This window comes from Camponotus floridanus, unplaced genomic scaffold (genome assembly GCF_003227725.1).
Source record: "Camponotus floridanus strain SB8 unplaced genomic scaffold, Cflo_v7.5 scaffold39, whole genome shotgun sequence".
NCBI lineage: Eukaryota > Metazoa > Arthropoda > Insecta > Hymenoptera > Formicidae > Camponotus > Camponotus floridanus.
The window spans coordinates 1,420,630-1,437,695 of record NW_020229536.1 but is presented as its reverse complement, the minus strand read 5'-3'; the positions used below and the strand labels follow the sequence as shown (position 1 = coordinate 1,437,695).

The window sequence follows — 17,066 nt, the reverse complement described above, 5'->3', positions numbered from 1 at the left end:
AAAGGAATATACATTGCTACTCTTTCCCATTGATACACGTTTGTAAGTAAATGTATTAAGCATTAAAGCTTATTAATTAAGATATTCAACACAATTACATACAATATTCCTATTTTAATTAGAAATTGTCCCCATTGTTTCTACTAAATTTTATATTATAGACAAACGTATCTATCTTTGTACGGAAAATAAAATCGTGTTCCGAGATCTGTAGTTAATGATAAAAGCAAAGCAGATAAAAAATTTTGCTGCGTTGCCATCATCATTATTGTGTTTCGTTTTTGTGAACATTTTGACTTTTAGGTCTTGTGTAGATAATATTTGTTAAGTGTAATTTGAAAAAGAAAATATGTAACACTCGATAATATTCAAGAAATTAAATTCATTTTCTTCATAAATGGAATCTAGACATAATTTCTTCCTAAGAATTATTATATTAATATATAAATACTCGAGAGATATGTAATGATAACGAAAATATAAGATAATAACCTGCATTTTTTAGGCATTGTATCTCTTATATATCTGACTTATTTACTTTAAATTCACTTTAAAGATTTGCGATTTCTCATCATTTTAAAAGTTGTCTTTATGTTACACCCGATTTATTTATGATAATGCACGTATACATTTATGCACGTATATATTAATGCATGATTTTGCAGTATTTTGAAATAGATTAGTTTGCTTTCCAAAAAATAGTAACAAAATGATGATGAAGGAATGATCTAATCGATGATCAAATTAATCTTTTCATATAGCTTCAATAGAATAAAATTATTTACTTGAGAACAAATTGTATTTTTAACGAACTTTATTTAAAAAAAAAATATTTGGTAATTCTTAGCATCTCTTTTTACACATATGAAAATTACCTTATTATTATATCTCAAATTTTTTAATTATACTACAATTAATCTTTGTATTTTGTTATTTTGTCTTATAAAAATATTTTTAAATCAAAGAATTTGGACCTCTCTTTCTCTTTTGCAAATTTCTGTAATTTTATTTGATTTAAATATTATAAAAATTAATTGTTATAAAAATGTAAATATTATAAAATATTTTACTAGTTACTATTTTTTACTTATTTAAATATTTTTTAATTATAAAAAGATAGCAGACACATCAGAAAACTAAATATATATCTCGAAACAATTTTGCAATAATCACATACCAATCTATTGTGTATATCTTCGGTCTTGTAAAAACAAAACGTTAAAAACTTTTAATTACATCGATATATAAACAATTTTCTCATAACGGTATATACATAATGTTTTCATTATATTAATATTATGTACTTATTGTGTTATTAGGCATCAATATTATTCAATCAGTCAGATTTATTGTTTTTTTTTAGATGTCCTTTTTATTAAAAAATCCTAATTTTAAAAAATACACACACACACACACACACACATACAGATGCATACATACTACAAATCTGATTGATGTGATAATATCGATATCCAGTAATATAGTAATAATAATAATATACTCATTTTTTACACATGTTATTATACTATGGAATGTCGATATAAATATATCTGTCAATTTTTATATTAATCAATTTTAATAAATGTTAATTATTATACAAGATGTCAGAAGATATTACACAATCTCAAAAGATATTACAAACCATCATATAATATTTTAATAATATATTCTGAAAATAAAATAGAATAAAAAGTCAAATACAAAAATATTAAGATTACAATTTTTGAATTATAAGTGATTAAAGATTGTGATTAAAAATAATAATGTGTGGCACTCGTAATGTTCAGACTTTTAACAACACTTAAAAATGCATCATCTGTTATTGATTTTCATAAATCAGTTAATATCGATTTTTATTGCACAACTGATTTTATTTTCTTATTATTTATATAAGAGTATTATGTATACGCAGTATAATGACAACTAATATTGACAAATTTTATTTTCTTTTTGCGGCTTAAAAAAAGAAAAGTAGTTTCTTATAGTATTTTTGCGCGCTGAATTCGAATCCACAAACAAAAATGTCGTATCACGTCAGGTTCAGAGCAAAGTAAAATTAAAGTCCTTCGAAAATGCATTTCTAACCACTTTTGAAGATTGAGACATTATTCGAAAAATGTTTTATGCAAAAGTTTCATGGTTACCTCTATTTAATCATATTAATAAAATTTTCATTTATTTTTAAAAAAATAATATTTTTCACAGATTTTTCAAACAATTTCTTATTAATGTAGTTAAATGGAGGTTTTAATTATGATACCAAATATTTTATAGAACTTTCATATAAAATATTTTTTGATAATGTCTTGAATAATTTTCGAGATATAGCGAGAAAAAAGTCGCTTCACTTCAAAAATTGTTTTCACCCTTTAGAATTGTTTTCGACAATTGAAAATTTCTAAATTTATCCTTCTTACATGTGTATAAAGTATCATCAAAATCATTATTATAATACTTACTTATATTACAATACTTATGGCCAATTGAAAAGGAGAACTTTGATTGGTCAATCATGCTAGTTATTCTAGGCATCGATATGTGTGATGTGTCCGATCGAACATGTGCGCAATCGGAACGCTCCCGCATGCAATTCGATATATCGCTCTTTCCGATTATGCTGCAATCCATCTGTCAGACAGAACCGCAACAAAATAAATGCGGTCTCACACAACAAATGGATCGAAAAATTTTGAAGAAAATTTATTTTATCAATCTAGATGTACATTTTCAAATTTGAAATCGGAAAAGGAAAATAATATCTTTTTTTTTAAATAAATTTTAAAAAGAATATGTTAAGAAAATCTTGAGATCAATGTATGTTATTTATGGGAACTTATTTATGGAAAAATTCCTTTTGGATGCAATAATAATAACATTACACACAAAAAGTAATAAAAAAGAAAATACGAAAACAAAGAATAAACGATATAAAGACAGAAAAGAATAAAAAGAAAATAAACAAACGTAAAAATACATAAAAATCATTAATTTACAATTTAAATAAACCTAACTAAAATAGTGAATTAACGCATTCTTAAAGAAACTAACTGGTTGAATAAAAAATCAATTTAAGCATTTATTTGCTAGCAAACATCGATTAACAAATTTAAATTTACTATATGCAATTCGATGAGATCCCTCATGAAAAAGCAAATTTCTTCTGAAATGCCTTCCAGGTATACTCGAATTGAATAAATAAGATATCAGAACAGTCAACGTAGCTATTTATAACTTTATATAAAAATATGAGAGCAAAGAGAAAAGTTTCCTATTATACAGAGATAATAGATTCAATTCATTTATTATAAGAGTACATAATCATGACAAGTAAAGCTCACAGACCTATCTAGAAAAAAAAACAGATCTTATGCAAGAAACAATATTGAACTTATTCTATCAAAATGTTGTGACTCTGAGAGAGATCAAACAACAAAAACAAACTCTAAATAAAGAATCAATGCACAATATAATAATTGAATTATCACAAAGTATTCACATTTATGAGATATTTACATATTCGAAAAATAAAGCCTAATTACTAAGGAAGCTTAGTAATTTATTTGAATCTTCTTTCAATTCACTGACTTTTCACAAGGATTGCTTGTGCTTAGCTATAAGCAAAACAAAAAATTATTAATCTCCCTCTCTTCTTTCCTCTCTCTTCCCTTCCTCTGCTCCCTTTCTTTATCTTCCTCTCTGCCATCCTCTTTCCTTCCCTGCCTCTCTTTCTCTCTCTCTCTCTCATCTTGGTATACATCTAGAGTATAATAATAAACATTATTAGATATTATTGGATCTACGAATAAATAAATAAAAGATTGATCACAATTTTGTCCTAATGTTCATAGAGGAATAAAAATAAAAAAATATATACACATAAGCACATACAGCTGCCCATAGTCGAACTGTATACACGTTTTGCGCACCATGTCGATCAAAGATCTTCGATTATTGTTTATTTCTTCATCTACCTGTTTCGAACTATGGAGAAATTGAAATTATAATTACTATAATACTATTATTAGTAATTAATATTATTATTATTAAATTTATTTAAATTTTTAAATTAGTAATAAAAATTTCAATTTTTTCTCATAATTTGAATTTTTTTCCATTTTCTTGATTTAAATAATGTTGTTGAATAAATCATTAAAATATCTACCAGATTTGAATTCATCAAGATTTCGCTTTATTTTAGAATATTATATATATAGTATATTTATATTTATATATTTATATATTATTATCCTTGAACTATTCAATTTTCATGCATTAATTTTCCTCTATATATTTGAGATTTCCTTGGAGATCTTTAATTGTAGGAAAAAAATTTATGACGAGATCGCTTCCCAAATTATTTAGGATAAGATATGAGATATATCCCTGATCTCAACCGAATTCTTGATATATTATATATTAATTGTCAACCCTCTTCCGCTTAACGATTGATCCAGCGTGATTAATAATTACAATTTATTAAAACAAAATTGCGTATTCTATGGACGTTTATGCGTATTATAGTCGATTATGAACGACGATTTATATTCAAAGAGAAATTCTTATATATGCGTTTAATAGAATTTAAATTAAGAGATAATATTTATGTGCTGAAAATTTTTAGGCTAGAGAAGATCAAAGACGATCGATAATAAAATTTCATCGAACCTTGATAGATCATAATTAATCGCCTCAAGTGTCACTATAATTCAGATATGACTTGTAAATGCGCGATCCTTTTGTACATTTTTACGACAATCGCTATAATCCATACATATCTATAATTCTTATAATGATTATTTGTAATGTTATGTAAAATTATTTTTTTAATATTATTTTATTATTATGCTACATATCGTTTGTTATATTTCTAATTAAGTAATTTTATCATATATGTGTATGTTTCATATTAAATAAGATTCTGATGTTGAATGTAAATTTTTTTATTTTATTTTTTATATTTTTTTCTCCAGTTTACTCTTTTCGTTATTATAATTAGAGATATTAATTTGAAATCAAGAATTATAGTATGTATGATGTCTCATCATCACAATGAATTTGTTGATTTAACTACAATGCAAAGAAAATAATTTATTGCATTTTAGATATTCGGCAATTTAAATTTTTTTATAATTTAATTGCGTATTGTATGTATTTTATGTATATATATATGCCACTATTTATTAGAATTTATTGCGAAAAACTCTAACAAATTATTAGCATAAGGACAAAAAGGATCGACGCCGATGGGATTTAATAATAATTATTTATGCGTTTCGTTTACATTTTTATTATATAAACAAACTCTTCTTGATAATATATAATTGTAAAGATATGTCGTTAACTCTTACGTGTAAGAAGTTGCTCGTCTAATAACTGCTTTCTCAATATGACTATATTAAAATTACACAAGCGAGAGATAATATTACACAAGATATGCGGCGTAACGATTATCAATCGTGAATCTCTAATATTCTCGATATTTCTCATAAACCTGCCTCAAACCTCAAATGAATACATTTACTATTATTATTATTGCTTTAACTTAAAGACCTGTCTTAAAGGCACATGTTACACAGCGATAGAGATTTTTTAATGTCTTATTAATGTTATAATCGCATTGTCCTTTTCTATGGGATCAAATTGTATTATCGAGTTCTATTATTCTTATTATTCTTTGAATTTTATCAATGTAAATTGTAAATGATTCACAATGGACGTGAAAAGTTGACCATGCGATTTACAGAATATTTGTGCCTGCAGTGAACAGAAAAAAATGAAACGTCCCTCTTGAGCATTAAGCTACAATCCAATACTATGTATTCCTTTTCTTGAGCATGAAATATAATTCTGTAAAATTTTACGAAATATTTTATTTCCAATATATAGTGAATATTCATAAAATTGTAATAATTAAAATAAATGATAAAGTCTACATACGAGATATTATATAAAAACTTAATAGTTTCTAATTGCACGATTCCATTTTTTTCCTTCCATCGAGGATATCATCAATATGTAGCTAATTTTTTATTATTTTTCATAAATTATTATTTTTCTTATATCATAATAATATATAATAAAATAGATATAAGTAGAGACAAAACACCCTTTTTTGCAAATCTTCGATTAACATATTAGTTTTGCACTATTCCTTATTTTATTATTAACAATTATTGCATAAAACACATGATAATACGAATCGGCTAATAAGTATCATAGCATTAACATGTATCGCATCATAAATAATATTAAATATTAAAGTACAGAGAAATTCTGTACCAAAATTTTTTTTTCAACACTAACAAAACAATACAAACTCATTAGAAATTCTATGTAAAATTGCACATAAGATAGCAAAAAAAATAATACTATTTGGTATTTAAAGCTAGTAGCAGAGTAGCAAGTATACTAGCAAAAAAATACATCTTAGTTTGATACGTTATTATAAGTTTTATACAAATATATGACGATGTTTTCAACACGATATCAGATATTTTATCGATATATTAATATTAAAATTTAACATTCAAATTATATTTTATATCATGAGATCTATTCAAGCCAATCAAGACAAAACATTTAATAATTGATTCGATCGATAAGGAATTATCGTAATCACAATTTTGCAATTGTGTGTGATATATAAGTTTTATTTATATTTATAATTTAATAATTTGGGGTAATATTATCAAGAGAGTTCTAATTATTTCGTACTTCGCTGCTCCGTCTCCTGTTGCGACTTCGACCTACAAAATAGTTAACATCGTGCAATTTTATTATACGAATAAACAAATAGTAAGCCACTAAATATATTTAAATACATTTCTTTAAATATATTTAATATTTATGTATCTATCTAATTTGTTCGACATAAACAAACAAAAATGTATGATTTTAAATATTAGAGTTTTAAAATAAGAAATATATATATATATATATATATATATATATATATATATAAATCATTTCTATATTATTTATTTGTTTTATCCTCAGTTTTGATTTTGTAGTTTAAAATAAAATTTTGAAAATTAAAGCCAATTATATAAAATATACAGATATAATTATATATATAAAATAATATGTGTATAGTTGCAGGCGTATGCACGTATTCGTGATTGCGTACATATGCGTACATTTCGTATGCTATATAAATATGAGTAAATTAAACAATGTTATCTGTACAAATAATTACTAACATAATAAATTTAATAAATAACAGAGAAATTTTTATACTTTTCTTAAAATTAAATAGATGTTACTTTTTTTATACTTTTCTTAACAGTTAAAATTAAATGAATTTTTAATATGTACATCTCTCTGTGTGTGGAAAAATATATTATTTCATGAAAAATTATCATTTAAGATTATTATATATTATCTATAAGGTATATAATTAATAAGATTTAACAAAATATATATAATTATATTTTTGTAGATATAATTTTAGTGAAAAATCAAATATTTACCAAAATTTTACTTCTTTTACAATGCAGTTTTACAATGCATAGAGCGTGGTTTTAAAAGAATTATTGTTTAATATATATGATAGTATATACGCACGCGCATACGTATATTTAGTTTCATTAAAAAGTTACAATATTTTTATTACATCTTAGATTTGATTTTGATAATATACTAAATGTTATATTTTTATTATAGGAGCAACTAATATTTTGATGATAAATATTTACATTTACTTATCCCACAATGATTTTAACATATGTTGTCAAGATCATATCCTCGAATAACATGCCAAATTCATTGTTTATTAAAAAATTTAAATGAAATGTATTATTTCCAATATAAATCTAAATATTAATTTTTTATCTTTTATCAAAATCATCTTAATATTATGAAGGTTTTAGTTGACGCTCGTTGTTCATAATATAAAGTTATTAAGGAAAATATAATAAGTAGTATGTAATTTTCTAACCCAATAACTTGAACCGTGATATATATTTTAAGATTATTTAAAATTAATTCTATCCTATTTCTGGTTTTAAATTGAAATATACTAATAAAATAATTGAATAAAATAAGCAAAATCAACCTATAATTTTAAACAAGACATTTAAAAACATAGAAACATTTAATATAGTTAAATATTTAACTTAACAGTTAAATATTTGTTGTTACACTGAAATAAGAAAATAAACAGGATTATATAAATTTACCATTATTCGACTTCTAAGAAATGAACGTAGTCTTCAAATTTCATCAATGTCTTTTGTGTGTGGTATATCTAACAATAAAAAATAATCTAAAAAAAATCAAATAATCTAATAAAAAATAAAAAATAAACATCTGAACATTTCACTCGATTCACCTCGTAAATAATAAATTGAAATTTTAGATGGCTTGAGAGAGAAAAATATCTTTCATCTTATACCATATTTTTCAGACTTATACCATGTATTATCATATGTTACTAAACATTACTATTCGTTTATCAAGTGAAATTTTAAATAATTAAAAATTGTTTTAAAAAAGAACATAATTTGAAAGAAAAATTAAAACATAAATTTATTCTTGTATATTATATTGTTCTATGTAGTATGATTAAGGCATTTCCTGTACGCAAGTAGATCAAAATCAAGTCATTGCATAAATTGGATAAATATAATATTCAATGCATTCAAAACTGTGATAAAATCTTTCACTACCAGTACAAACCATTTTAATACTTGCACGGCAATAAAAAAGTTTTCAATGTAGTTATCTTACTTATGTATTCATGTAATAGCAAATTATCGCACACACAAAGAGATCTTCGGAATATTCTATTATAAATTTTCACTACCTCTGCGTATTTGGTTAAGGCATGCCAACATTCTAATCATAAAAACTGCAGGTACAGTTATTGTGTCTTTGGTCTCTTCCAACATAACTGCATTTCTCTTTTTCAACTGAAAATAAAATAAAACGTAAAATATTAAGTCTATTTCTTTCTTTTTACAAGAGAGTATTATTTGGAAGAAAGTAATATTCTTTTATTTAAAATGTATTATTACTTACATCTTCTGCAAATTTCTCGTCAAAATTCGACTCATCATTGATTGGCGCCCATAGTTTCACATCGTAATCAATACCAGAAGTGGCTAACATTGGGAGAAATGGATGCGGCTGAAGGCAATTTACCACATGTTGATCCGCTTCCAATAGCATACATAATTTCGCGGTTTCCTTCTCCCACACGAATACGTGACCGCAGTCGCTACCCGACATGACGAAATCGTTGCCCCAAAAGTTTGCTTCCTTAATCATAGTCCTAAAGAAACTAGAGTCAAAAGTGGAGGAAAGGCGAACGATCAGAGATAATTTGGCGGCATTAATATTGTACAGTCCGCCCAGTCCGCTCGGAGGCTTTTTCGGAACTACATGAGTCAATAATTTGGCGTCCGATCCGTCAGATATTATACATTGATATATTTCGATTAAATAAAGTCCAAGTTATCGTTATTTAAGACGCTTACCAAATAGATTTGGCGTGTATACTGTATAGATTAATAAAATATAATTTGAATCATAAAAACATTTCTTCATATTTTGTTTTTTTTCAGCTTCTTGATTTAATTATTTTAATATCTTGTTAATCTAATAATTATAACTAATAGTCTTCAACCTTAGAACTCCTATTTCTTTTGCTGCAGCTATATTAAATTATGATATTAGACACGAGAAACCATATAAATACTTTCTTTGTAAAATATATCCAAATAAATTAATCCATAGAAACTTGTAACAACATTGCTATAACTATTTTTACTTAAAATAATTTATTTAACAATCTAAATTCTTTATTAGGTTTCAGAATATTTATTAAACAGATTATTTGAAATTAAAGACGGATAAATATTGTTGCAATGTTGCTGTAATTTTGTCATGCTGTATAAAAATTATTTTACATGCCACTACTCGCACATTTAATATAACATAAATTAATAAAATTTAAAAAAAGCAAATATGAAAACTTCATTTTTTTTAAATTTATATGATTTCTCGGCTTTGACAATCTATAATGTCGATCAAAAGCCTTATAAAAATTCTGTACAAACCATCCACACGAATTTAGAAACATATATCTCATATATCGTTCTTCTTATAGATATAATTTGATGAATATTAGAAAAAAAATTAAAAATATATCATACCTCGCGTTCCTATGACCCATGTACTTTTGTTTCACACAAAGTTCTGTTAGATACAGATCATCGAACGCTTCGTGTCCTTGCGATGAACGAACATTAGCAATAGCTTCGTCCATCTCAGCCTCAATTGGATTTAATAACCTGTAAATTATTAAAGTTAAAGAAATGTCAATCCCAAGAACAATAAAAATGAATAGGTATCTCTATCAAAAATAAATCTTTCCAATTGCCTATTATAAATTGTTAGCAAAAAGGTTACAAATTTAGTATAGGAATAATTTTTATCATAACATTTTACAACAAACCTTTCATCTGATTGCACATCTTCATCATCACTATCAATACATGTAGTTTCTTCAAATTCTGTAAAAATATATAGAATATTATGTATTAAAATCTATAAAACAAAATTAATGAAACAAAATAAATGATATGTACTTTCTCTAATATCGTTATAGTGATGATAGTTGCAATTATTGCTCGGGCCTGCATCGACAGTTCCAGTATTATTACTTCTGGAAGGTCCTGAAAACAAACTGTGTGGTAAAGTCAGTGCATAAATAAAATATTAACTTGAAATAAAAATGATCTTTGAAATACTCACCTGGATGACAGCCATCACGAGTCATTTCATCGCCAACATCGAGCGATATTGTAGCATTGGTTGAACTTTTATCAGAATATATTAAACTCACAGCAGGTTCACTACCATGTCTATATATTAAATCATATGTATTAATTCGGTATGTTTATTTTCACATATTTAAGATTCTCATCAATTATAAAATGTATCTCTATATTTAAAAAAAAGGGGTTAAAATTCTTAACGAGGAAAAATTTAATTTTTATTTAATTACTTTTCAAGGAAATCATCTCTCATTGTTGTTAATCTATCCTGAAGATTCTCCATCATATTTTCCTGTTTGCTAGATATATTAGCACATGAACCTTCATCCTTATTTCTGTTTTGATTATATATATTATTATGTTCTGTTCTATTATGACTACTAATAGATTCTGTGGAAGCAATTTGCGATTGCCTGGTTTGACTAGATTCAGTTTCTATAGGAATATCGTTATTTACATTCGTCGATGTATTTAACAATAGTGACTGGTTATATTCTTGTGGTTCTTCTCTTGCCTGAGAATTATCAGTATTATTCGTATTTACATTTCTATTAACATCTACGCTTGTATTCCCTAAAAATGACATACTAATAGAATCAAGCATCGAAATAAAACATGTAAATAATCTAATTTTGTTACCAGTCGTTTCTAGATGACCACTCTGCTCAGTACTTGATTCAACTGATTCGTTGCTTCTCTCCGCGTTTGATTCAGGATTATTCTCAATATTTCGAAAATTTTCTCGTTGCTCAATAACATCTTCCAAACTGTCCTCGCCACCACCACTCAAAGCGGCACGAGTAGCCGGATCATTCAGCATTCTACTAAGCACATCCGTCATCCTTTGCATCAAGGACGTGTGCAAAATCGGCCTTGCCTGAGCGACTTCTAGTAAATAATATACACAAGCAATATTAAAATTTCTCAAATAAAATATCTACGTATATTAATGTCATATAAGTGTAACAAAACTAAATATTACAAATAACATTGTAAATATTATCGGTAAGCTATAATTTCCCACTTATAAATGTAATATAAATTCTTAAATGGTACAGAAAAATTGCAGAAACATAGATATAACATAGATATTTCAATATAACAATGGAATATTCTATATGTGAAATATTGCTGCAAAATTGCAATAACATTAAACTGCTCTCAGTAATATTATAATATTATAATGTGACATTATAGTATAATCTTATAATGTAGCTTATAATGTGACTAATAGTTATATAACTGTTACTTAATATTTGCTAGGTAAAAAATGCAAAAAATTTGCCACCGTTATAGGAAAATTTGTGTGTATTATATTACATTTTATTTACTTAATATTTGGATATTAATTTTTATTTATTATGAATCAAAATATCGATTGCCATAGTAACGACAAATATTTTTGCATTAATTTTTTTTATTAATCTTAATATATAAATTTACCTGTACCACTGCGACGTCCTCCTTCTCTTTCTGGACGTGCATCAGGACCAGTATCAGACCAATCGCCGCGTAGCCTTAAACGACGAACTGGTTGGGATGACTTTAAAGGATGTTTCTTGCCTTTTCCTTTTCCTATTGTCGCATCCTTTCGCAATTGCAGACTACCTTGATCCTTAATAATTTTAAAAATAAATAATATATTAATGTATGTCAGAAAGAACTAATGTATATTTAAATGAAATGGAAACAACATTGTAAAATAAATGTAATAAATAAAATAAATAAATGTTATCCCACAACTGTTGACACGTTACTTTGATACTGAATAAGTAGAGATGGTCGCTGCTATAGCTGACAAGAACATCCTGTCCGTCCGGACTATAACTGAGCGATGTAATTCTGTAAGAACTACCTTCAAATTCTGGGACAGTGAAGCTGCATAGTGGTCTCATTAATTTGTCCGCATCTTTCCAATCTGAAAAATATACATATATATGTACTCTGTATTATTGTTATATAACACTGTTATATGTCATTCATTATATATTTCGCAAAAATTACCGGTAGCTAATGTACTAAGAGTTCTTCTGTCAAATATTCTTACAGTGCTATCAGAACAACCAATTGCTATATGATTAGGTGTTACAGGATTCACTGACAAAGCAGTAACGGCTCTTTGACATGAGATTAATACATCCTAAAATAAGAATAATTTTAAAAATGTTCTTTTTCAATGCGTCATAATATATTCTAAATGTATGATAGAAAATTTTAAATAATATTATGAAAAAATTGTAGAGAATAGTGCTTACCTCTCTACATCTTACAGTGCTACATTTATCTTTCACTCTAAGATCAAACCATCTAACTGTTCCATCCTCTCCACAGCTTAGAAAACTATGTGGTTCATCAGATATTGTCGCTATCTCATAAGTAGTACCAGTATGACAAGTAAATTGATTGTGAAACGTCTCTTTTGTTCTCGTTAAATCTGCAAAAAAAACGTTGACAATTAATAAAAAAAATTAATATAACATTTGTTCTCATTATTTAATTTATAATTATACTCTATTAATTTTTACCTGTGTACAAAATAATGCCATCTCCACTACACGAAACAATACAATGATCTCCACTATTAGGCAAAAATTTGGCACTAAAAATATTGGCTCTGTGACTAGTTTTGTAAGCCGTTAATACCTTAAAAAAATTAATAAATATTGTATTTTATAATTTATATAATAAATTTATTATATGATTTATTATATAATAAATTATATTATAAATGTAATTAATACATTATTAAAATATTACAAAATGCGTATTATATTCAGTAGTGCAATATTTATTTTTTTATACAGAGTGTCCGATAATTAAATTGAGGAAATGTCTTGTACTAATTTTGCGATAATTAATGAAAAACTAATTTCGCAATAATTAATGAGAAATTAATTAGAAAAGATCGATCACACAATTCGCGCAAATATTAGCATGTGGCGAGGAAAGACAGCCGATTGTTACATGGCTATTAAACGCATAACAAAGTGTTGAAAGGAACTCTAACAAATAACAATTACATGCGAGTTGTGTGTAATTCTCTCATCTTAGCAGCCACAGCGTGACAGGCTCGGATTGTCTCTTTTCGCCATGCGCTATTATTTGCACGAATTGGTCGATCTTTTTTAATTAACTTCCTAGTAAGCAAAATGTCAGCAAAATGTCAGCAGATTGGCAACAGATTCGATCAGAATCGCACACCAGAACCATAGCCATCTGCATCCGCATTAAGCTTGTGTTCTGACGACAGAGTTTGTAAAACATAATCTGACAACAAACTGTTAGCAGAAACCGAGCAGGCTCTGCGTAAAGCAATTTAATGTCAGATTGTCAGCAGAAACCAAGCAGAATCTGCGCATGCAATCTGAAGACAAATTGACATCGGAAATCGAACAAGATTTGCGTTTACTTATATATTAATGTTATATAAATGTTATATAAATGCAAATAAAATAAATTATTACTAAATAAGCTCTCTAAAAGTGAATCAGTATATTATCAATGTAATCAGTGCTGTAATTATAACTGCTTGTAATCAGTAAGTATTTATTCCCTGATTCACTTTTAGAGAGAAAGTATTATCGGCGAATTATCGATTAATTATAATTTTCTTCTAATATGATATATAATGTAATATATGTTATATCGTTATATCTCATATAATACGAAGGATTAGTTCAATTTAAATTAATAATAAAGTAAATGATAGAAGTAATTAAATTTAACTTATAAAACTTGAAATATAATTTATTTAGAATTAAATTCTTGCTTTATGCCTCAAATAGGCAGTAAATGAATAATTGTCCATTTATCAGATTGATTCTAATCAGTTTAATATTCTGAATCTCATCTACTTATATCAGAAATTAAAGTGATAAAAATTAAAAATAGTTACTATATTTTTTATCTTTCATTGATAATCCCTACTTTATAAATAGACACAAAATTATCACATATATATTGTATTAATATGTTGCTGCAATGTTACATTGTAATATTTCTGCAGATGGATAATTTAATATCTTTTATTTTTATTATTATAGTTTAATATCTTATTTTATAATATAAAATTAAGAAATTGATTCAAGTCTGATATTTCGAAAAGTTACTTAATAAAATATACTTTATTATAGTGTTTTGGAAAGCTCTCGAAGTAAGGTACAAAAATATGCAATGAAAAATAGGGATTTTCATTTAAAAAAATAAAGATGATTTTGACCTGATGTTGACAATGCCATTTATGGGCAAATTAATACTGTCATTAAATGCATCTTTTCAAGCCTTACAACTTTTGTCTAAAACACTTTTTTCTAAAATGCATTCTTTCTGAAATATTTGATCATTTCCAGACTTTTAGAGCATCTTAGATATGATAATCTTAGATATAATAATATATCACGTGTATATAAAATAACAAGAACATATTTTTAAAGCAAGAATTAGAAAAATATATTTTAGGAAATAATAATTTTATAATTTTGTAATTTTATAATTAGCAATTTTATAATTAACAATTTTATAATTAAGTAACTCATAATTAATTTATAATTTTACTACTTCATATATAAATATATTTGTCAGAAATCAAAGATAAAAAGTTACTTTGAATATTATCAAGTATTACATTTCGGGACACATGATTTTCAAGGGCAAAATTAAAAATAATCTTGGCAACATCTCTGACAGTATTCATAAGTAACAAGTTAAGAGAAGTAATAAATTTACTTTACTAATATATATATGAATTACTAATTGCACAGTATTCTAAAATTAAATATGTGCATCATATGTAATATTTGCTTTTTTCAAGACAATTGATATACATTAATAAGGTCATTTTAAATATGAATAAATGTGCAAAATATTTTTTTAATTAGCAAATCTTGTCAACTGTATACTATAATATTTATATACCTTATATTTATATTTATAATATAATATTATATAATATTTATACCTCATATTTATGTGCATTAGTTAAAACAAGATGTTGATCATCACTTCCAGACAGTATCAATTCTCCAGTACTATTCCAGCAAATAGAATTCACACAACCATTGTGGACTTTCAGTCTCTTCAACAATGACATACGCTGTATCATCTGTAAACTAGCTGTAAAACTATAAATTAGCAATATTTTTTCAAACATAATAACTCTAATGATGCATAATTTAATATGTGCTACAGATACAAAATTTGATTAACATGACAAAATACATAGATATATAATTACTTGTTATTTGCCTCATCTATTATAATTGCAAATAAATAATTAATAGTTTAATTTATTATGTTTACAATATAAAAAGACATGTGTAATTTTTTCATAAAAATTATCGCACACTTGTACCGTTTGTATATATTAAATAAAAGATAATTACCTTTACTGCTAGAATAAAGCTTTAGCCGTGTGCAATCATCATAAGGTTGATAATAGATATCGCGAAAGATGTTAGTGCGCGTTTTCTTCATAGCTAAATCCTGATACAAATTCGCTGAAAAAATGACGTTATAAATCTTCTGGTCCGACTATATATAGACAATATTTCTCAACGACTGGATTAGACAACAGAATTATTGTCAAGCTGACGAAATTTGTCTAAGATTCCCATCAATTTTTCAGGAATTTTGTTGTGTATAATTACGCAGCGAGAGTTCCATCAATTCCACCGATGATGCGACATGGCTCACTCAAAACTAAAAATAAGCATGGTGATACACGACAGCAAATTTACACGATGTCATTCTGACCACTAACGTTCATCTAAAGTCTCTCGATTTTGCTCTCAAACATAGATATAGTATATCTAGACTAAATATTGAGAAGGGGAATCAAATATATAGGGGATCAAATATATAGAAAACAACATATTCTGTTCCGCATTTACGACATAGGGATCTTCAAGTGAGGGAAGAGACCAAGTTGCAAGATGCAGATTGGTTGTCCGCCATTAATGGGATACCTCCGCTTTGAGTATGTTTTAATAAAGCTAATATATAGTGTATGTCAATTTATGTACATGCTCTTTGAAAGGTTATAACTAACATTATTCAGAGTTTTTTTGTGTTGCATTTATTGAAAATTTAAGTTAAGAGAAAGTGAATTAGATAACAAAATAAAATAAAATTTAATCTTAACTTTAATTAAATTTTTTTATTTAATTTAATGAAACAGTTACTTTCATTTATTAAATTTCATTTATTAAATTCTTTAATTTATAAAAAATTATTTATCGCATTATTTACTGCATTTATTAACATATTGTAATTAATTATATTTGTTAGTAT

General features: G+C 25.8%; 1 protein-coding gene across 1 annotated transcript; it reads right to left on the bottom strand.

The window, feature by feature from the left end:
• Nucleotides 1-6,541: 6,541 nt before the first annotated feature.
• On the bottom strand, nt 6,542-16,555 carry LOC105254954 (DDB1- and CUL4-associated factor 6). Its single transcript, XM_011263951.3, has 16 exons — nt 16,160-16,555; nt 15,736-15,890; nt 13,304-13,421; nt 13,034-13,212; nt 12,783-12,918; nt 12,536-12,696; nt 12,222-12,393; nt 11,418-11,666; nt 11,009-11,351; nt 10,756-10,865; nt 10,590-10,676; nt 10,457-10,514; nt 10,155-10,292; nt 9,019-9,271; nt 8,804-8,909; nt 6,542-6,746 (listed from the first exon to the last, which is right to left on the bottom strand). Exons 1-16 carry the CDS (start codon nt 16,248-16,250, stop codon nt 6,700-6,702), a joined length of 2,403 nt encoding a protein of 800 aa, XP_011262253.1. The 5' UTR covers nt 16,251-16,555; the 3' UTR covers nt 6,542-6,699.
• Nucleotides 16,556-17,066: the final 511 nt, after the last annotated feature.

Coding starts and splice junctions, on each gene's coding strand:
- LOC105254954 (XM_011263951.3), bottom strand. CDS start 16,250: ATGAAGAAAACGCGCACTAACATCTTTCGCGATATCTATTATCAACCT. Junction 11,352..11,417: donor TGGTCATCTAGAAACGACTG/GTAACAAAATTA, acceptor TGTCATTTTTAG/GGAATACAAGCGTAGATGTT. Junction 10,866..11,008: donor AGAGATGATTTCCTTGAAAA/GTAATTAAATAA, acceptor TTTAATATATAG/ACATGGTAGTGAACCTGCTG.